General features: G+C 28.3%; 2 protein-coding genes across 4 annotated transcripts in view; one reads left to right on the top strand and one right to left on the bottom strand.

The window, feature by feature from the left end:
• LOC128390572 (40S ribosomal protein S25-like) overlaps positions 1–21,517 on the bottom strand; it is a 35,912-nt gene extending 14,395 nt beyond the window's left edge. The window contains exon 1 of the mRNA XM_053350314.1: positions 21,512–21,517. Within this exon, the coding sequence (XP_053206289.1) occupies positions 21,512–21,514 (3 nt within the window). The 5' untranslated portion in view covers positions 21,515–21,517. The remainder of the gene's footprint in view (positions 1–21,511) is intronic.
• Positions 707–22,608, top strand: LOC128390567 (5'-AMP-activated protein kinase subunit gamma-1-like). 3 transcript variants are annotated; one of them, XM_053350305.1, is made up of 9 exons: positions 707–924; positions 1,005–1,113; positions 5,633–5,929; positions 18,822–19,313; positions 19,854–19,905; positions 20,229–20,355; positions 20,886–21,089; positions 21,724–21,870; positions 21,950–22,608. In XM_053350305.1, exons 1-9 carry the CDS (start codon positions 907–909, stop codon positions 22,118–22,120), a joined length of 1,617 nt encoding a protein of 538 aa, XP_053206280.1. In that variant the 5' UTR covers positions 707–906; the 3' UTR covers positions 22,121–22,608. The 3 variants fall into 3 exon arrangements, with proteins under 3 accessions (XP_053206280.1, XP_053206281.1, XP_053206279.1); XM_053350306.1 differs by lacking the exon at positions 5,633–5,929 and having other exon boundaries at positions 710–924; XM_053350304.1 differs by lacking the exons at positions 707–924; positions 1,005–1,113 and having other exon boundaries at positions 3,976–5,929.
• The last annotated feature ends 174 nt before the right edge of the window (positions 22,609–22,782 follow it).

The raw sequence follows: 22,782 nt of genomic DNA, 5'->3' as shown, positions 1-22,782 counted from the left end.
TTAACCAGCATAATTTATAGAATCTCATTAATTTCTATCAACACTAATATCTCAATATTTTATTCCTCATATTTCAATTGATTTGAAAATATTAAATTTCAATAACAATCGATTAATTTGATTTGGTTGCAAACTAATCATTGAAACTTTGTAACAAAATCAAACCAAAAAACAAAAGCAACAAGTAAACAAACTGCTCGAAATTAATTAGTGTCAAACATAAAACTGATTAATAATCAGAAAATCGAATGAAAAAAAATCAAGATTTCGACAAAGGACTCACCCATAATTGTGAACAATTAACGAGAAGAAAAAAGCGATTAAAAGATTCACCAAACTGTCAACATTAAAATAAAGAATTAATATCCATTCAATGAGTAATAATCTTGCAAAAAAGTAATTAACTACTAAAGATGATAGAAATTAATTAATCAATTAAAAAGTTGAAAACTCGAAGCAAATTAATGAGATCAAATTTTATGGTGGAAAAAAGTTTCACACAAACGACCAAGAAAATTAATCGAAAGAAATAAAAATTCTATTAATAAACAAATATTGAATTGGCTTTTACCTCAATCATAATTAGTAAATGATCGTCTAATTGTTCATCTATTTCCTCGTTAATTAAAGTGAAAGAATATTCAATTAGCGATTATCTTGGCGCTTCTTTTTCTTAGCAACAATAAAAAAACATCGTAACTACGCAGACGTAATTTCACTTCTCAATGTTTTGGTTTCTCTTTATTTCTGTTGATTTTCACTTCATTTTCCTGATTTCAATCGTTCTCAATTCTCTATCGGCAAATAATCCACCTTGTAGCCTGTGAAAAATACTAATTGTGACTAGAGGACAACAAGAATATAATTTGTATTTAGACCCGAATAACAAGCCAACTGTGGATAAACATGGGACGCAAAAGTAAAGTAAGTAAACAAACATGGTCGCAATGACTAAATAACAGAAATAATAATCAACTGATTTTCTCTTACAACTCAATTTGTAGACAGTTGAATTTCCGTCAGGTCAATCAAGCGACGATACGAACATCAATCGCTACGAAGATGCCATTACACGAATGAAACAGGTTTTTGGTGGTGTTCATATTCCTGCAAGTAAGTTGAACAATTTAATTCTGTCTCATTATTATTATGAGCATATGACTAGACAATAATAATCACTTGAAGACAATCTAATCATAACCAATCATTGATCAATTTGATTGTCTATCATTAGATTGATTATCTTGCTGATTATTTTTTTTTATCTTTTCCTTATTAGGATTAAGTTGACAAGTGAATTAAACTTTTCACCTTAAGTTTATTGTTCCCTTGTTTTCAATGACAAATCATTTAATCGTTTAATCAATTGTTACTTTAATCTTGATTAACCTTATCAATTTGTCTTCTACAATCAACAATCAATTTATCGAGACTTTTAAACGACAAACAATAGATGGCGCCCTCAGTTTCGCCAATTTTTAATTCTTTAATTAAAGTTAATTGTTACCAAAATTATTCCTTATTTTGTGATTCTATCATAATTTACTTGATCCGCTAAACATTTTAATCACCAGCAAGACAGATCCATGGATCTTTTCAGCTTAATTGTCGTAATTGTGACAAATTGACTCACTTGATATCAAATTCTAGTATTGATTTCGTCAGATAGATGGAGACACGCAACAGAACGTTTCAGAATTTCAATTCTCTCTCATTATGATTGATTTCTTTTCATTTAGAGTTTCTTATTAACTTGTATCTGAAATTGTCAACTCAATATACAAGAGAAAACTATCTGTTTGTATGATGACCTCTTCTTCAATCCTGAATTGATTCATTGAGTTAATTGTTAGAAAATTGTATTACAATTACTTTCTTAATTGTTATAACTGTGATACTATTAATACAAATAAATAGCCTAAAGTGTTGTCTAGATTTAGTTGGTTTTATCTCATATCAATGTTTAACCTCTGTAATTGTTATTTGATTAATTTGTCTCGATGTCAATCAACCAATCGCATTTTCAATTTGCTTTAATTGTTATAATATTAGTTGAATCTTTTTAACAATAACCATTAATACATCATGATGAAACTAATTGCTTTTGACAGTTGATTTAATCCATCGTGAAACTAAATTAACTAAAGACAATCAACTTATCATTGTAATCATCACAAGATTTTCAACTTTCTTAATGAAAACATTTTACTTAATTACTTTGGATGGAATTAGTTTTGCTCTGCCTTTAATTAGTTTCTAAAATCATTTAGTTACGAAAAAAAAAAGTTTCATTATTATACTTGAAGTAACATTTACTTTTAGAAAACTGTGTTAATTGTAATCTCCATTGATTAACTTTCCAACAACAATTAACAGTACTAAAGAAAAAAGTTATCATAGCCTACGTATTGTGATTAGTAAATTGTGTTTCTTTTTTCTCCCTGAAATTCAGACAATTTACAAAATCAGTTAATAAAAAAACAAAACTTTATTGTTCTTTTAAACAAAAGATTAACTATTGAATCAAATTGTTTGAAAATTAATTCTGTATCATGAAAACTTTACCAACAATTAACCATTTTAATCAATGCATGAACAATGTTGATGATTAATTCTGGTTAGTATTCAAAATTCAATAATGATCATGAAAAAAAGTGATAATCATTATCATCAATTTACATTTCTTTTGATACAAAATCGTTAATTGTTAACTGGTGTTAATTAAATTAATGGTTTGAAACGAAAACTGATTTACATTGAGAGATGATTAGTTGAATTTCATTTCTGAGTTTACTCAGTTTTTGAATTGAACTTTTTGCGCAATTTCAAGAAGAAGATGATGATCATCATCATCATCATCATCTCTCTCTCTCTCTCTCTCTCTCTCTCTCTCTCTCTCGAAAGGTGACTAAAATAACAGAGAGATATAAAGAAAGACTTGGAAGATGATCTTCTTTGTTATCTTCCTCTTTGTATTTCTTTTATCAAGGTTATAACTTTGAAAATGGCTACTGGTCATTACGATGACTGATGATGCTAACTGACCATTTGATTAATGAGTTTCGTATATGATTGAAATGTTACTAATGTTGTACTCTATGGATAACATTGTATTAATTGCTTGAGATTATCATTTAGCTGGTTAATTATAGTAACAATTAGGACGTTACAATTTTTTTTTTACTTACAATTTATAATGTGTAACAAATCAAGGTTATAATTGATAAATTATTTTTCTTGTACTCTTGATATTTAAGCAAAGTGATTTACTAATTAGTAAAGTTTAATCATCGAAAAGAAAATCAATATTATTCTGATATTATTTTTAGAATATTTGTTTTCAATTTGATTAATCGTGATAATTATAAATGTGAAAAGGTTAATCTATTTTCAAAGATAATTGTTAACCTGATTATCCGATTAACTTTAAAAGTTAATGAAATGTTGTATCTTTAATGGATGGATAATGATAATTAACATTATTCTCATCAATTTTTAACCATAATCACCAAGATACTCATGATGATTATTGGGAACAACTGATGATATATTTTTTTTCACAGCTCAGGTGAACTCACTGTTAATATAATCGTAGTAATCATAATGATAATAATAATACTCATGAGAGATGATGAAGAAATAGGATGAGAGAAAAAGGGATAATAAGGTGAAGATAAATAAGAGAATGAAGATGAAGATGATTATGATGATTAGGAAGATCTTAAAAAAAAGACATATAAAAAGACAGAGAAAGAGTGAAAAGTTGTATTCATGAGCAGAGAGCATCCCAAGAATAGATGATGAAAGAAAGTAAGAGAAAGCGAAAAAGAGAGAGAGAGAGAGAGAGAGAGAGAGAGAGAGAGATGATAAAAGGGATGATGATGAGAGTGAGTTTCGTGAGCATAAATCCCATTCTGAATCTGAGTTTGTGCCTGAAACTGAATTGAATTTGTTGTTTTCCATCCTCGCTGTTTACTTCAATTCTCAATAAGCAGAAGAAAAATCCTTCTCATCATCATTATCCTTTCTCTCTCTTTCTCATCGTAAATCCTTACCACTTATCAACAGAATCATCATCATCATCATCATCATTTAAAACTTATTTACATCTTTTTCTCCTCTTCACAAAACCACAATCCTGAAAAAAAGACGAAGAAATTTTCTTTCACTTTTTTCCTTTTACACTTATTATGAGAGGTAGAAAAAAAAGATTAGGATAAAATAGATGTAAACAATTTTCTCATCCCAATCCTATTACCATAAGATTAACTGAGAGATAACAAAGAAAATAACAATCGTTGAGGAAAACCACCTTAATATTGTTCTAACTTGTAAGTTACCCCAAGAAAAGAGATCAACCCAATCGTGAATTTTAAATTTTCCGCTTTTCGTTTTCAATGATCGTTTCTTGTTACCTAATAACTTCATATGAACAGTGAGACAAAAACTTGAACACCTTAACATGAACTTCAAGGTCCAACCTAAAAAAGCCCTCGAGATGTAAACTCACTATTCTATCTTGTTTTTCTCTTCTCTTCTCTTATCATCATCCATCGTCATCATCATCATCTTCTCTCTCTCTCTCTCTCTCTCTCTCTTATAATCATCCCTAGTCTTCAATCTTACTTCATTTCTTATGTATCTCATGTGCTCTTGATTCTATTTCTCTTTGTTTGATTTCTTCATTTCGCTTTTTACTTTTCTCATTTTCCATCCAAAACAAAAATTAAACGTATTCAACTTTTCATGACTGTCTTTGTGTTTAGATTCAATATAATCAACTAATTGTCAACAATCAAATCTCTTCATTTGTTTGCTCCAAATTTTCATCAATTGGTTTCATTTTGTCTGTGTGTTTGTGTCTTTTCTGGTATCAACTCAACCCTTTTACAATCTCCATGTTATTTGATTACTACATTCATAGTAAACTGATTGATTAATTGTCCAATTGATTAAAATTAATCAATATATATATATTATATAATATCTACACCTTTATTTTTTATCTATAAAATCAAATATCAATATGATATTTGATTGTTACAACGGTGCTTAAGCTGTCGAGTTTTCTTGATCAATTTACTCTGTGTGAATCTGTTGTGTGATTAATTAATTGTGATAATTATTATTAGATTTCTTCCCGTTCTATTTTCTTCATCGATTGTTACAAGTATTTTTCCCTTATTGCGGTGCTAATAATCAAATAAGTTGATAATAATATCAATGGCTTACGATTCAAAATCATCGATTGGTCGGTCATCTGAGGTGAAATCAAGCGATTATGGTTTGACCAATTCACCTTTGCCCCATCGATCTGCCTTAAGATATGCTAATCGAGCAAACACTTTACCAAGATCCAATCGGATTCTAGCCGGTACATTAAGTAGTCCATTAACTCAATCATCATCATCGTCCAGTAATAATAATAATAATAATAAACCATCATTGTCCAGTAATGATCAACAACGACCTCCAAGTTCAACCGGATCTACAAGTGTAGCATCATCTTCACCCTGTTCAATAATATCTGATAATGAAATTGCCGAGACTCGATCCCATGGGTCAAGTCCACTTCCCTCCAATTTGGTCAATATTAATAATAATAATATTGATTCTAAAAATCTTTCCCCAGTGACAGTGTCCATTTCACCAGCACCCAAATCTCCTGTGATGCCTTTTCGTGTCTCATCTTTACATAAAGGATTAGCTAAATTAAGTCTTCGACGTCGCCATGCATCAGGCCCAATAACACCAACCGATGGTCAAAATTCATCCATTGGTCATCATCATTCTCTATCTTCTTCATCTTCCCGTTATCTATCAACAACACCACCTCTTTCACGTTCATCCACTCGAGATAATTCACCAGTTAATTGCTCTTTACTCCAACGAAATCTCATCTCATTATCAAATATTGCTAATAAGAAAGGTATATCTTGATTATCATACAATTCTAGGTTAATTGTGTTCATCGTCATTACTTTTAATTATCACTCATTAGTTAACCTTATTTAGTACTTTTATTCATGTTCTCACTCATTTATCTCTTTCCATGATGATCTAAATTCAGTTAATTTGCTTTTATCTCTGGTCTTTTCTAATGACAATTTGATAAATCACATTCAACACGATTACTATTCTAATCCTATTCTCGTCTTTATTTTATCACTAATCACATCTAATCCTTCATCTAATAATCTAATGATTGTCAATCATTACACCAATTCGCTAATTGTATTTGATTGGTGATTTATTTTCCGTAATCAGATTGATCTCTTTACATTAGAAAAAACTTTCAAACTCGTTATACAATTAAACCATTTGTTTATGTTTAATTTTCCACGATAATCAAATGTTTCCCACAACAATTGATCAACAATTTAGGTAATACATTAGTTAATATAATCTACTCAAATCAATACAATAACCTGAAACTTATCGATAGTTAATTGATTGTCGATTCAAATTACGATTCTAATCATGTCTCTATTTTTTTCTCAAATCTTTGATCATAATTAAAAATTTTCTCAGTTTCTTAATCATTTTCATTAATCAATATCAACTCTTGGACAATGATGTGACACTTAATGATAAAGTTATGATATTAATAATGTTGATTATTTGATTTGATGATCGTTGAATTATGTATGACCAATCAATTGATTGAAATAATCAATTGAATTCATTTACCAATATAAATTGAGCATAGAAACCAATCAACAATTGATTTTTAGGTTATAATATTTTGCACAATTAGTATTTTGTTATGATTTAATCAGTATGTAAATGGATCTTAACAGTTACTACATTATTTCAACTTAATTCATAAAGTTAATTGTAACTCTCACTGATTGTTAATAATAATCACCAAATTGATTGTTGCTCATCAATTGTTGATTAACTATGAGAAAAGGTAAAAGTGAATCTATTCACTGTATTGAAAATGATTAATCAATGAGTGAAACATTTACCAAGACAATTAAGAGAAATGGTTTACAATTAATTAGGTGATTAAATTAATGATAAAATTTATCGATGATATTATTGAATAGTTACTATTGATTTATTCTTAGACCAACAATTAAGTTGATTGCATTTGATTAGTCAGTAGATTGTGTAAACATTAATTCATTTTCATCATCAAATAAGTTAATCAGATTAATTGAAAATTGTTAAAATGAGTTTCCTTATTACAATAAAGTTGATTGTTATTTGTATTGATAAATGCCCTCAAGCAATTGATAATCAACCACATTATTATAATTTATTATAATGACAATTTTTTATTTACACTAATTACAATCCGATAGGTTAAACTGATTGTTGATTAATCAATTGTAATGGTAACTTTGAATTCCAATCAATTCTTGCAATTGTCTAATCACACCATTGAATACTACAATTAACCATCACACTGATTATGTCTTCATCTAGAAATTTTCACTAATCAATTAAAATTGATTAGTAATTAAAATAAAGATAATTTCGCTGTAATTATCTAAAAACTTTTTGATTTATTGATTTTCACAATTTAGTTAAACTCTCTAATGTATCCATAACTTTGATAGGAAAATTGAAAAGTTTTCAACTAATTAAATTATACTCTGTTACTTGTAATCATTTTTAAATTAATGACCAACAATTAAGCCTTTTACAGTAGGACAGTTTCAACTACTTTAATTTGATTATGATGATAGTTAATTAACTTGCCAATTTGTAAGAATCCATAATGAACCCTAATTTTCCGGCTCTACTATTGGTAACTATTAATATTTGTTAATTTCCATAGACTTTGATGTAAATTTAATTGCTATTCAAATGCTAATGAAATTATCAAATCTTAATAAAATGTAATTACAATTAAGTCAAAAAAACATCAAATTTATTAATAGTAACAATTGAAAACTTATATCATTAGGATTCAACTCTTACCTTTATCATCACTCTTACGTGACTATGCAATTTCATGATGATTATTTCATGATGATGATGATGATTAAATGTAGGAAATGATTAAAAAGATGCTAAATTATCATCATCATCAACAACAACTTAATCATGATGATCAAAGTCATTCCATTAATAATTAGAAGTTTACAAAAAATATTATCAATTGAAAATCTTTTTTTTGTTATTCTCTGTTAAAGCTTAAATTGTAATTATTTTTAATCATAATCATCAGGTGATGATTTAACTTCCTTCCTTAACAATTTACCTGAAAAAATAGATAAACATTTCTAATATTAATCAATCCTTGATCATTAACGAACACAATTATAATCATATAATTATTATAGCTGATAAATTATCATTCAAATGAATAATAGTTGTAATTACAATTACAATTGCCCTTGAACTTGATGAATGATTTAAACAAACACCAAGCAAGAAAAAAGTTAATTGTTACAATCAACAAGAAATTTGTATTCATTTTTCTGGTTCACTTTAAGTTGATTTATTTTCGTTTACCTTAATTGTTTACCTTTTATAATAATAATCAAGTGAAAGTGAAAATTTATTGTTGTTTTGTTGAATTTTAATCATGAACATGAAACAGTCAATTAAGTTAATTGCTAATAATAGTATACAATTCAAGTTTAATTGTTTAGTAGCTCTTTTTTTTATTCATTACCTTCAATTGAATTTTGATTTGAAAAAAAATTTCTGTTGCTTTGAATGACATTGACTCTGTTTACAAAGATGATTGTTAATTGTTGATTTAACTCATATTTCAATTTGATTGTTATAATTAATTGAATGGATCCAATTCCGTTGAGATTATTGAGTATATATGATATCTTTGATTCTTGATTCTATTTGATTAAACAGTTTCTCTCTGTCACAATTAATCATGTTGATTGAATTAATTAATAGTTTCAGTTGATTAGCTGAGCTCATACTTTTTGTTCACAATCAATTCAATAATTTGATTAATCGTTAAATCATTCAAATAACAAATTAATACCCTAGAAAATGAATTAATTCACAATTGTGCAGTTAATTGTTATTAATTTTCTCAAGTTAATTTGAGGATATATCTTCAATTTGATCGTTGATCAAATTATCCTGACAACCAACGTAACAATTTAAAGTTTAATTGTATCTGGTTAATTTTTATCATGTTAATCAAATTTCATTTGAAACTTTTTAAACTTCCATTGTCTGTCTAGTGTCTTAGAACTTTTTTTTTCTCGAACTTGATTCAATCTCGTAACTCGTCAAGCAAATACAAGTTCAGTGAATTTGTAACAATCAAATTAAATCATCAACTTTGTTACTAAATTTGATTGTTCACCATCAACTTTGATGAAAAGATTGATCAGTTAATTCAATTTCACTTTTCTACTTACAATTTAAATAAAAACTCATCACCAACCTAACATCAAATCAGTTGATCTGATAATTATTACAAATCAAATCAGCAGGTTAATAATTTTAACGGAAAAATATTACAACTATCAGGATACTAATCAACCAATTAACTGATTAAAATTTAATCTCAATCAAACTAATGCAAATCCCAATGATTGTCCAGCGAATCATCATCAACTATTTGAAATGTCACAAATTGATAACATTAATTAATTGCGATGGTTAATCAAACTTGTTAACATTTCAATCAAGTTAATAATCTCAATTTAGATTATCCTTTTGTAAAGGAAGGGAAAAAAACTATTCAATATTTTCATCTGTTGCTGGAACTTTTTTTCTTACATCTTTTGATGTTCGAACCTCTAATGAACTGTTCTTGATAGCATAAAATTGATGATAATAATGATTCCATTGAAGATGATAATGATATGTTTGATGGAAATAGATGATGATGATTTGGATGATGTCAAAGGCATCATTTTTATTTGTTATCCACATAAAATGCTCACCATATATGTTTGCTTGAATGATCCATAGATACTAATGTCTAGTATCATGAAATGATCACAACTGGGAAGGATCAATGATAATGATGATATACTAATGATAATGGTGTTTTTGTTGTTCAAGATGAGGATCATGAAAAGGCATCAAAAATGATGTAAAAATATAGCTAACAAATTGCTTATTGAAGATAAGCCCATGTAAAAAAAGTCTAATCAAGTTAATATTACATTCAGATTAACATGAATACCTAAATGTGAAGGCGAATTGAGTAAAAAAAAATCTCCCATGTGATTTGATTGAAATAAACGTTACCTTATATGATAATTTGATATTAAATTGCTTGATATGAATTATGATTGTCATTAACATGATTACAATCAACACCTAATCAAGTTATTTATTATCTGTTGATGTTATTACAATTGTGATTTGAGATTTCAACAATCAACTGTTTAGTGTATTAACCAATTGATTGTTGTTGTTGTTGTTATTCAACTTTAGATGAACATGATGATTAAATTGATTGCGATGATAAACAATTGAAAGTCCAACCTTTTTCTAGTATCTACAAATATACTAACACACTAATATTGATTGGATTGTCAATGAACAATTTAAATTGTTGTTAACCATATTACCAAACAATCAAAATATAATCTAATTTTGTAAATGGTTAAATTAACCAAATGAATGTCACTGATTAACTTGAATACTTTTCCTGTTTGTTACAAATGGAGACTCTGTAAATTTATCCATGGTTTCAGAACTTTTTTTTCACATGAATTCAGTTGAAACCATTTTCTCTCTGATTGTTGACAATTTGATTGCATATTATTTGAAATTTTGTTCATCATCAACTCACCGTAATTGAGTGTCCCCATTATATTATTCACCTTTTTCCTTCAACCTTGAAAATATAATCGGGCCAATACAAAAGTTACTTGTTATCATATAATATTAATAATATCAATTTTTATAACTTTCATGATTTTTATCCTCATCCCTTTATCATCTTCATCTTCTCATATTATCTTCTATTCTTATTTTACCATGCTCATTTTTCATCATCATCATCTTTCCTTGTAACAGAGGAATCGATTTACTCTATTACAATTTTTTTCTCTTTCGCTTGTTCTCTTTGTATCAACTAATGGTAGAAATTTTTGCTTTCAGACTGTATTTATGTTCAGAAATCGATGGAAACGAAAACAACAGTAACAGAATCCATCATTTCCCAATAGAATTTAAGTTCTTTTTCATCTCTCCTCCTTCTCCCTTTATATATATCTCTCTCTCTCTCAAACTATTGGGTCTCATGTTAGTTTCCGTTCTGATGATGTGAGATGAAAAGTTAAATATCCGGTTAACCAAATTGTCATCAAATTGTAACATTATTAATTCAACAATTTAACCCACAAGGTATTAACAGTTTACTTTGTGAAACTTTTAATCTAATTGTTTATCTAAATGTCAACAAGAATCAACTTGAATCCAATTGAAAGTGTGAAAATTTCAATGTATTCATCATATTCAGAGTTTCCAATTAATCGGGAAACCCTTGAAATGTTTGAGTTTGGGTGTTGATTTTTCAACCCAATGTTAAGCTTTAGTCTGAGCTTTTCACTTTCCTATTTGTTTTGTTATAATATTAATAATAAGACTTAGCGAATTTAAATTTAAAATGTTGATCATCTAATAGATTGAATTTCGTTTATCCATTTATTTTTGCCTTTCTCTCTCTCTCTCTCTCATATCCTGATGTGCATGTTGATTTACATTAATTTTGCATGATAATAATAACATCAACTCTCACTATCTGAGTAACTCTTGAAACTTTTTTTTCACCATTACTTTCAACACACAGAATAGTGAAAGTGTGTGATATGAATTCAAGTCCTAATGAATAATTTAAATTACTAAATAATAGCAATAATCAGGAATAATACTATTACCATGATATCATTGAAATAATTGACTGAATATAAAGTAAACTTTTTCCAGCTCATATTTAATTATTCAAATAAATGTTATTAATGATTAGCTTAGCGACTGTTTTGTAATTGCTTCATTTTACATCATTGATCAACTTCAATCAACCAGTAAATTGCTACAATTTAACGTTTTGATTATTTTAGCTTTCTGATGATTATTTGATACCATTGGTTGTCTATTGATTTTTTCTCAGACTAAATGGTAAAAAAAAATATATCTGAAAATAATGTTGATATTACTCTGTGATTGGAATCGTAATTTCAGAATTTTATAACCGAAATTTTCAACTTTGCCTCAGGGTATTGATTGTCTATCGATTTCCCTTTGATAAGTTACATCTAAATGACCATTAAAATGTTAAATGTCAGTTTACTTTACGACCAATTGATTTTTTTTTGAGGGTCAACTCAATTTTCGTGAACTTTTTTCTCAATTGTACAACTCAATCATCTAATTATACTTCAACTGGTCATTAATTACTAACCACAATCTACAGTTTAATTGCAATTAATAATCTAGTCAATCGTATCTATTTATACTCACTTATCATGAAAAATAATCTAATCAGTTGATTATTTAGTTTTGGCTTGGTTTGTGTCAATCATTGAGACTGTTAAGCTTTCACTATCTAAACTTGATTAACAATCAAATTAGTTTGATCTTAATTACGTTCTCAATTGATTTAAATATGAAACTATTTATGTTTGCTTATCATCAGATCTTCATTTAAATCAACACTTTTGTTTTTATCAATGATTTATTATCAACAATTAGTCGTTCAACCCGATCCGTTTACCTCAATTATTAGCTTTCAAAGCAATCAACGTATTAATAATTACAGTGTGATTGTTTTATTAATTGTTGACTACTAATTTTTTTTTGCATGATTAAAATATTATCCAATAAGTTTAATTAATCAATCGTCTTGTTGGTTAACCAGAAACTGATTGATTTTATTTACAATAATTTAACCTCATGATTATCGTAAAGTTAACAGCCAAATTATTATATCACTTGATGTTAATCCTCTCTTAATCCATTTCAATGATGATTAATTATTTAGATTAACAAAATATTGATTTACCTCTTGTACTATTACTTAATGAAATTGTTGATTCAAAGAATTGATTATCAATCAACATAATGATTGATGTGTCAACGATTTAATCTCGAGTGCCTGTAATTGTTTAGTTGCGATTGATGATTCTGGATGAAATTAATATCCATGAAAAAATTACAAATCGATAACTAATTAAACGATGATCAGTAACAATTGACTTTCATCTCCATCATCAATCTGAAATCTATCATCATGGTAATCTTAATATCATCTCACTCTCACTCTCCTTGCCTTCAATTAATAAATACTAATAAATTTCAGATCAAATGACAATTAACATAAATATTAATGATATTGTCGGAAAATGATGACAAGACTTGAAATTACCAGCAATTAATTCACAATTTAATCTAATTAATCAATAGTTTTTAATATTTTTCTGTTGATTGAAAATCGAGCAGCAAATTTGTTCATCTTTTGCCTCAATAGTTAACGACAATTTGCTGATTTTGACAATTTACTTTCACGAGTTAATAGTTACAGTTTATTGTTGTTGATTTTGTTATAATTGCAAAAATGTCAATTTGATTAACGGTCAAGGTAATACAAATATAGCAAAAATAGATGATCAAAATTTGATCGTATCTCCAATCATCATGAATGAGAATTAACAACTTGAACACTTTTTTTATTGATTGATGTTTGTGCTTTTTTTGTCATCATCATTTTATCATCATTATCATTTTGCAAGAGGACAGATGATAATGATGATGATGAGCAATATTTTGATGAATGAAATAACATGAAGAAAAAGCTTAACATAGCATGAAAATTATGATTTATTATTAGTTTTCTATTGGATAATATTTGAGGAATCTATGGATTCTTTGAAAACTATTCAATGATTTCATGGGTACATTTATCATCTTCATCATGATCCTCATTACGATCTTCATCAAATTTATCTCTTTCTTTATTATTGATGCTACTACTTCCGTTTTATATCTTGAATTAAGAATCTTCTTTACTTTTTTTCCGTTAGCATCTTCATCCTTGTATCTTATCTTGATGGATTTTACTTGATCCAGTGTCTTTCTTGTTATCCAAATAATAGCTCTTATTTGTTCACCATCTTAGCTTCTCCTTATAAAGGGAGCAAGATGATAAACAATAACAGTTTCTGCCTTTTTAGAGTTGAAAATTTCCATTGCAAAAGGAGAAAAGGAAACGGAAAAGATGAGGATGGTGTAGAGAGAAAGCTAGAAAGAAAGGAGCTTAACTTCCGTTTCTTTTATCCTTTTACATCTTATTGGATCTTTTTTGACCCAAATGATAATATTTTCCTTGCTTCGAATCTGTGATTTCAATTATCTTTTCCAAGCTGAATTTTAAATCATGATTTTCATGATAAGATATTCATAAAGTTGATATTTCAACATTATTGATCAGCAAGTGTTTCAGAATATTCTTGTGATTATCTTATGTAAACAGTGACAATCTACAATCCTCTATCTTTATCAATCATGAATTAAATTGTCAGTTTTGGTATTATCATGACATAGAATCAGATTCATCAGATTTTCATTCAACTTTCTGGATTATCCACTCAAAGCAGCAGAAAAAAAACAGAAGCTGATAACAATTTGATTGTTATTAAATCTCTTGATTGTTGCAGTTTGTGTGTAAACACAAACTGCCTTTTTAATCAACTTAATCAATGATTCTGGTTAATCATAAATGACCAATACAGATTGACCAACATGTCAAGATTTTGATAAAAGTGATTCTCATTTTGATTGTCAAATCAATTGGTAATAATAAATCAAGACCAAAAACCATTGCTAATTTAACGTAATAGCATTATCAACAATTTGTAATGACAGTGATTCCTATGAAGCTCGAGTTAATCAGTGTAATAATCATGGTTTGTTAAATGGATTTAGACAAAATGGTAACAATTAACGTTGATTATCATCATTCATCATCAGATGATTCCAATGAATCGCCTTACATTTTCCGCTTATTGACATTTTCATCTAAATTAGTTGTTTGTTCATTTCCATCTAACTGATTTCATGTTGATGTTTATATTTTTCCCCTTAATATTTACTCGACATTGTTGATTGTTGATTGTCTGTTTACATACTATTAACTTTACGATGATTACGATTGATTATCATGAATGAATTCCCAAATGTGAAAGATGAAGATTCTTAATTCCAATTGAATCCTCAAAAATCCAATCACCATTTACTTTTACTTTTATCTCCAGTATATATTTTATCCTCTCATGATGATGATGATTTTGTTTGAGTTTTTATTACAATGAAAAACAATATTATTGTTATTTTTATCACTTTGATAATCATTCCCATCCTACCATTAGTTTTTATCAAAACTCAACGAAGGCGAAAAAAACAATCAACTTGATCAGAAACTTTTTCCAATTGGACAAAAGTTTAATGTTAACTCATTATATCTCAACAATCACCATGAAAAAGCAATAATAATGCTTAAGATAATTCTGAGCATAGTAGAAAACAATAACAGTAACAATCAGTAAAATTGATTGTTACATTTTGGTGTGTGTGTTTCTCATCCATCAGATTACATGATGAATTTGATATTGAACATGATGATGAGAATCGTGATGCAATCTACCTGATTGTTTCATAAGCTCTGAACAATTTTGGTGTTTCAAACCAATTCTGATAATCATTTGAATATCATTATCTATCTCAACTCCCAGTAATTTTGATGATAATAGTTACCATTTTTCCACTAATTTAATTTACACTCAAATGATTTCTACTAAATTTAATGATGCACATGAACTGAGCCTGAATGAATCTAAAAAGTGAAGTCTATTTATCACCATGAGTTGTTTTTATCGTCTAAATATCAGAATGGAAACAAGTTCAATTTATTATTAGCTAAGAATCAATGAATGAAGTGATAAGTTTTCAACTGAAAAACTAATGTTTTCATGAGAAAATATTCATCCAATAATAGAAATTCAAGTTCTCTTCTTGAAAAGTGTTCTAAAGGTTAGTAATCATCATTAACGAAATCATCGATGTTCATTATTAGGGAAAATAGATTACGTTAATGATTCGTAGTTCGAGAAAAGTTTATCATTCGCAATTGGTGTTGAAAAAGTTTCGAATTTTGTCTTTTTCTTTCACATCTCTCATTGAACTTTATCATTAACGTTGAGGAGAAAAATTCTATGCTTGAAAACGTCAACAGGACGAAGAAAATGTCAATTGGAATAGATGGTTAGAACTCGAAATCTCTCGAGGGATTTATCTTGGATCGATGAGTTGGTTTCATTTTCTCTCTTCTTTTTGTTCTCATGTATATTATTATTATATCTTTGGAATCAGAATTATCTCATCGACCTTTTAAAACTAAAATGTGAACATTTCTCGTCCTTTTCTGCCTCTATTTTCACAATTTCCAGTTTTCTCCCCATGAATCTGAGCTTTTTGCTTTCTCGAAATTCAAAAAAAAACTTTCATCATGAAATCTGATTGAAAAAGAAAATTATTTTCTCCACTCACTAGTTTGTCGTTTAGATTTCACTTGACTCAATTTGTAATTTATTTTAAAACTAATTCAGTTTGTACACATTGATTATCATTGATCATTTTGATTGATTCAGTTGAGAATTAAATTGTTCTTGTTTTTCATGTAAACAAATTCTGTCTCTTCAAGTTTCACTTGAAGTTACTAATAAAATAATAGCCTGAGGTTATTTATTAAGAAACATGATATTGAAACTTTTGCTCTTTCACAGTAAACAAAAGTCTCAATGATTAGTTTATTGTTTGTAAATCATTGCGGCAAATTAAATTAGTAGTTTACATAACTAATTGTTACAAGAATTAATTTTTTAAGGTCTCTTTTCGTTACAGTTTTCTGGATTTTAATAAATGATTCAAATTGTGTTTTATTAATTTTGTTTACATTGTTGATAATTTTGTTGATTGTTGGCTTTGTAAAACTAACAATCAATTGAATGTTCATTCAGCTAACAATAAATAAATTGTTTTGCTTCAATAGATTAACTTGAATATATTAAAAGTAACCAAATTGTTACAATGAAAAAAAAAGGTTATAATTGATTTGTTGACATTGATTGAATTGGTTGGAAAAAAAATGTAAATCAATTTATATATTTGATTAATTGTATCTCATTATAAGAAATGAATAATATTTCTCAAAGGTAAACCATTTGATTTACTGAATTTATGAATCAAGTAAATTGAGACACATCAATATGAATGATGATCATATTTTCACCCAATGGTTAAGGGAAATATGAAGCTTTGGATTAATTGTATTGTTCCTTAACAATTACAATTAAAGTATAATTATCAGTGAGAAAAACAATGATTGTAATCAATTGACAGGAAGAGATAATAATAAGTGTCCATAGGAATATAAATGATTATGTTAATGGTAATTTAGTAATTGTAATGATCATTTGGTTTTTCCTCATTGACGTCAACTACTACACACCTTGATTGTTTTTGTATATATTAACAGTGTCTTTGTGTCTTGGTGGTTCATTAATATTATTCTGCAACTGAATTATCTCATCTAAACTTAACAATTTCATGTGTCATGTTTGTATATCTGTTGAAATAGATAAACACTGTTGATGTGTCTACCTGGAAATCCTTTTACTCTTTAAGTCCCAAGGCGTTTGTATTATCAATCTAATGTATTTATGTGTACCTTTGGTGATTATTATTATCATCGTTTGAGTGATGGTGATGATTATCATCAAATAATCACTGGTAAAGGTTAACAATGAACAATATTAAAGGGAATAGATGAAAATACTCTCATGATTATTGAGAGATTGAAGCTTAACTCGAGTCGATTTTTTCTTCTTGTTCCATTCTAATGTTTATCAGATTTACTATTACGATGGTTATGGTTGTTTGGATTTAATGGTAATAAATATTATCTTAGATTACATATTAGTATTATAAGAAGTAATTTCTTTCTTTTTTTTTCATTCGAAAGGTGTATTAGTATTTTATCAAGATTCTCGATTAAATTGTCTCTTTTTCGAAGACCCTTGAGGCTGTTTTTCTCTGGTAATGCCCAAAGAATTGATTATTGTCTTGAGTGGTTTCTTTCCACTGAATATCTGTGGAGAAAAACTCAATCTCTAGATAGATTGTTTGTTAATTCAGTTTCCATCTTGAGGTTAACCTTATTCTTTAATTAATTATGGTTATCTTTCGATTGTTGTTTTCTATTTCCAATTCTATTACTTGATCATTACTATTGATCTTGAACCTTTTCGCTGAGTCGATTATGATTATCAAATTGGTGATATTATTATTTTAAATTATTAAATGTGTTCGATACGCTTGTAATTAAGATAATCAAGAAAGTTTATTTACTTGTATTTAAGTTGATAGTTTCCACAATCTATGAAAATTATCAAACATCAAATTGATCACAATTGTTGATCGTTAATTATATTACTTCATGTTACTAATCATTATTGAACCTAAATATGAATAAATTATCGTCATTAAGTAAACGTTTATTTGCTTTTGAGACTTAAATTTGCAAATTTCTATCAACATTATTATCGATTGTTGTGTGAACAATTTGGTTTCACCTTAATCATTAGGGTTAAGGTTATCAATCTTGAGGATTATTATTTAATCTCTAAGCGACGGGTTAAGGATTAAGTAATTTACTGATTGTAACAATTGATTAACAAGAAAATGAATGGTGAACTTTATCTCTATGAGATGAATAAGTAAATGTTGAATTTGACTTGGAATTGTCATTATATTTGAAATCATAGTTTCCATTTGAATCTAACGATTTGTTATTTTCTTTTATTGTTAATTGAAAGGTGCACTTTTCAGGCGTCATTCCACTGAGCCTGAACGCCGACGTCGTGGTAGCGTTGGTGCTCAACGATCACTTGATGGTTCCCTTGATCTATCTCATCACAATCACCTTTACCTTTTCAGAGATACCCGTGATTCCAGGAGCGGAAGTATCTACGGGAGTAATGAACCGATCTGTGATAGACTTGACTTCGAAGAGCTCGAAGGCGATGAAAGCCAGACTTACGTCAAATTTTTTAAATTTTACCGTTGCTACGATTTGATTCCAATCAGTGCCAAATTAGTTGTCTTTGACACCCAATTATTGGTAAAAAAAGCATTCTTTGCCCTGGTCAGCAATGGAGTTCGAGCAGCTCCCTTATGGGATAGTGCCAAACATCAATTCGTCGGGATGTTAACCATAACCGATTTTATAAATATTCTACGAACTTATTATAAATCACCATTGGTGAAAATGGATGAACTTGAAGAACAAAAATTGGAAACATGGAGAAGTAAGAAAAAAAATTCCTTCATTCTTTAAATCATAATTATGATAAAACTCGAAATGATTTTATAAACTTTATTATTATTTCGTTTATAGAGATACGTTAATTTAGATAAAATTAGAATTAGTCTTTAATTATCATCTTAAATTTCTACTCTCTTGTGATCAATCTATTCTCTTTGAAGATGAACTTGCTTCTCAGAATTTGGTTTCCTCTTCGAGTTTATTTTGTCTTCCATGAAAAACGTTACATGGTTGTCGCTTTTCACCAATTTCTCTTTTAAAGTCACCTTAATTCTCTGTTAATCACTCATCTCTTTTCTCTTCTCTAACAATTTTCATCTTCATCATCAGTAAGAAAAGGGTAAAGATGAGTAGATGATTTTCATTTTGATGCCAAGAAAATGATTTCATGAAACATTAATAGCTTTACCATTACAGCCATTTTTACTTGGGGAAAATTGTTCAATCTTATTCAAATCTTAATTGTGATTTCTTTTTACTGATTATATTTTTCTCTTCTTCTTTTTCTTCCCCATGTTACCAGGCGTCTTAAAGGAAAATGCACCATCTCTTGTCAGTATTAAGCCTGATGCAAGGTAATAACTTTCCAACGATTCAGAAAGTTGATGGAGGGAGATGATGGAAGATAAAGAACAACAAACAAACAGCATCCTGAAAATAGAAGAAAAATATTCCAGAGAGAGAGAGAGAGAGAGAGAGAGAGAGAGAGAGAGAGAGAGAGAAAGTGAAAGAAAGTGTATATAAAGTAATGGTTGGAATACATAAGAATCTTTCAGAATACTGTTACCATGTAACAAAGAAAATGCAATTTCTGATTCCATCTTCTCCATCATCTTATTGCTCTCTTTTCTTATTCTAACCTTTTTTGTCCTTTTCTGCATCTTCCATCATTCAACAGTCTTTTCGATTGTATTAAAGCCTTAATCCACAACAAAGTCCATCGGTTACCAGTTATCGACCAAGACACTGGAAATGTCCTTTACATCGCAACCCATAAACGAATTCTTAGATTTCTTTTTCTCTATGTAAGTAAATCCAAGAGAAAAGAAGAAAAAAAAATTCATTCTTTTTTTTGGTGGAATATTTTTTTTTCTTCTTCTCTTTTTTTCTATTGACCATCAAATGTTATTCGGAGAAACTATTCAATATTTGGTTATTATTCTTGATTATGATGATTCTTATAGAATGACAATCATGATGGAAAATATTTCATATTGATCTTCATTTCTGTTAGCATTTGAATATGAAATAAAATGAGATGAGAATCTAAAAATAAAAATAAACCAGAAAAATTTACAAGTTTAAGAAATGCATTTAGATCAACTGGACAGGTCAATATTTACACTTATTAGTTGGTGAAATTTTCTGGTTCATGGTATCAGAAATATTCATCATATTCTGGTTATCTGTTAACTCTGTGGGATTCTTACTGTTGCCAAGGTCAATGAATGAATTTCATCATCATTACAATACTATTATTATCATTTCTCTGGTTCTGTGTAATAATTTTCTCTTTCTTTTTTTTTCTCTCTCATTCCTTATCTTCTTGTTACAGTATTATGATATACCACAGCCTAGTTACCTTCAGAAGTCACTTCATGAACTCAGAATTGGAACTTACGAAAACATTGCCGTAACAACCATGAATACTCCCTTAATTACGGTTCTCCATCAATTTATTGATAGACGGGTCTCAGCACTGCCGATTGTTGATGAGAAAGGAAGAGTTATCGATATTTATGCTAAATTTGATGTTTTCGTGAGTATTTTTCATCTTCTTATTCTTCGATCATCATTTTCAATGATCCATTTATTAGAATATCACTTTCACTTATTCTTGATTTCCATTCTATTCCCTTTCCTCTATCATCATCTCTCTTAATCATCACCTACTCACGCTCAACATTTTCTATCTTCCATTTTTCTTGATATCATCTCCATCCTACCATCACACATCTTAATGTTATCCTTTTTTCTGCTTTTTTCATCTTCTCTCTCTCTCTCTCTCTCTTTTCTTGGATACCATGAAAATCATCCCATGAATTTCAACCGAAAGCTTTTGTGATCATGATACTCAGAACTAGACTCATTCTTTACTCACTCTACTAATCTCTTTCTCTCTCTCTCTCTCTTGCTCAATTTTTCGATACCTCAGCAAACCTTGAACTCTGTTTTTTTAACCATGATGATTGATGCCTGCCAACATTACTTATCGTTTCTCCTCCTTCTCTTTCCCTCTTCTCAATAGCGAGCATTTTTTTTCCTCTTTCTTCTTGAGGAGCTGAAAAAAATTCTTTACTCAAACTGAATTTTTTTTTCTCTACTGAATTTTTCCACTTTGCTCTTTTATTCATAATTTTTTCTCTCTCTCTCTTCTTTTTCTACAATTACAGAATCTCGCTGCCGAGAAAACTTATAATAACCTTGATATTCCTGTGAAAAAAGCCTTGGAGCATCGAGCTCATTACTTTGAAGGAGTCGTTAAATGTACACTCAATGAAACTTTTCATGCTATTCTGGAAAAAATTGTCAAAGCCGAGGTATTAATCAATTGTTTGTAACAATTTACTGATGGTTAACTAATAAATTTGTTGCTTTGTTTTTCATTCACTCTCTCAGGTTCATAGGATTGTGGTTGTTGATGATAAAGATATTGTCATTGGTATGATTTCGTTATCCGATATCTTGAAATATTTGGCTCTTCGTCCAATCTATCAAGAACCCACCATGGGATTTGGTGATATCGATGAACTTAATGAACTGAATGAGTTGACTGAAACTAAAGATTAATTAATTGTAATCAATTACAACCTCTCCCTCTTTCACACAAACTCTCAATATAAACAACAAACTAAGTCTCTCAAATTGTAAATCATTTGTAATGATAAACAAAAATCTAACTCTTCTCATTGTTTACTAATTACTATTGTTTCCCTTATCTATTTAATATTATTATTATTGTTTCATTATCAATCTATTGAGATTGTTGATTCACACTCACAATCAATATTATTATTACAAAAAAAAAGTATACCCGATTCAGTACCAATTGATTGGGTTGAAATGATTAATCAAAAAAAAAACATTCAGAGTGAATTTAATAATATTAACGATAAGAAATAGCAATCTTAGCAATTAATTAATTTTGTTTACCTAATCATGAAAACAAAAAGACGTTGGTTAACTTTTGTACTTCCAATGCTTTTAATGATAATTATATTATTAATTATGAAATGTAATTTCGAATTAAAAAGAAAAAGAAAACATTTTCAAACTAATCTCCATTCAATAATTGAATTTCATCAATTATTAATTATCTAATTTAGTTGATCGAAACTCAACTCGAATTAGTTTTCTTTTCATCCGATAGATCTCACTACTTTCTTGATTCTCTTTTCTCGAAATTAAATTGGACAATTTAATTGTTTCGGATTCGATGGAACGAAAATTAT

This window comes from Panonychus citri, unplaced genomic scaffold (genome assembly GCF_014898815.1).
Source record: "Panonychus citri isolate SS breed McGregor unplaced genomic scaffold, ASM1489881v1 Contig00123, whole genome shotgun sequence".
Classification (NCBI taxonomy): Eukaryota; Metazoa; Arthropoda; class Arachnida; order Trombidiformes; family Tetranychidae; genus Panonychus; species Panonychus citri.
This window is presented reverse-complemented; position numbering and strand designations above follow the sequence as displayed.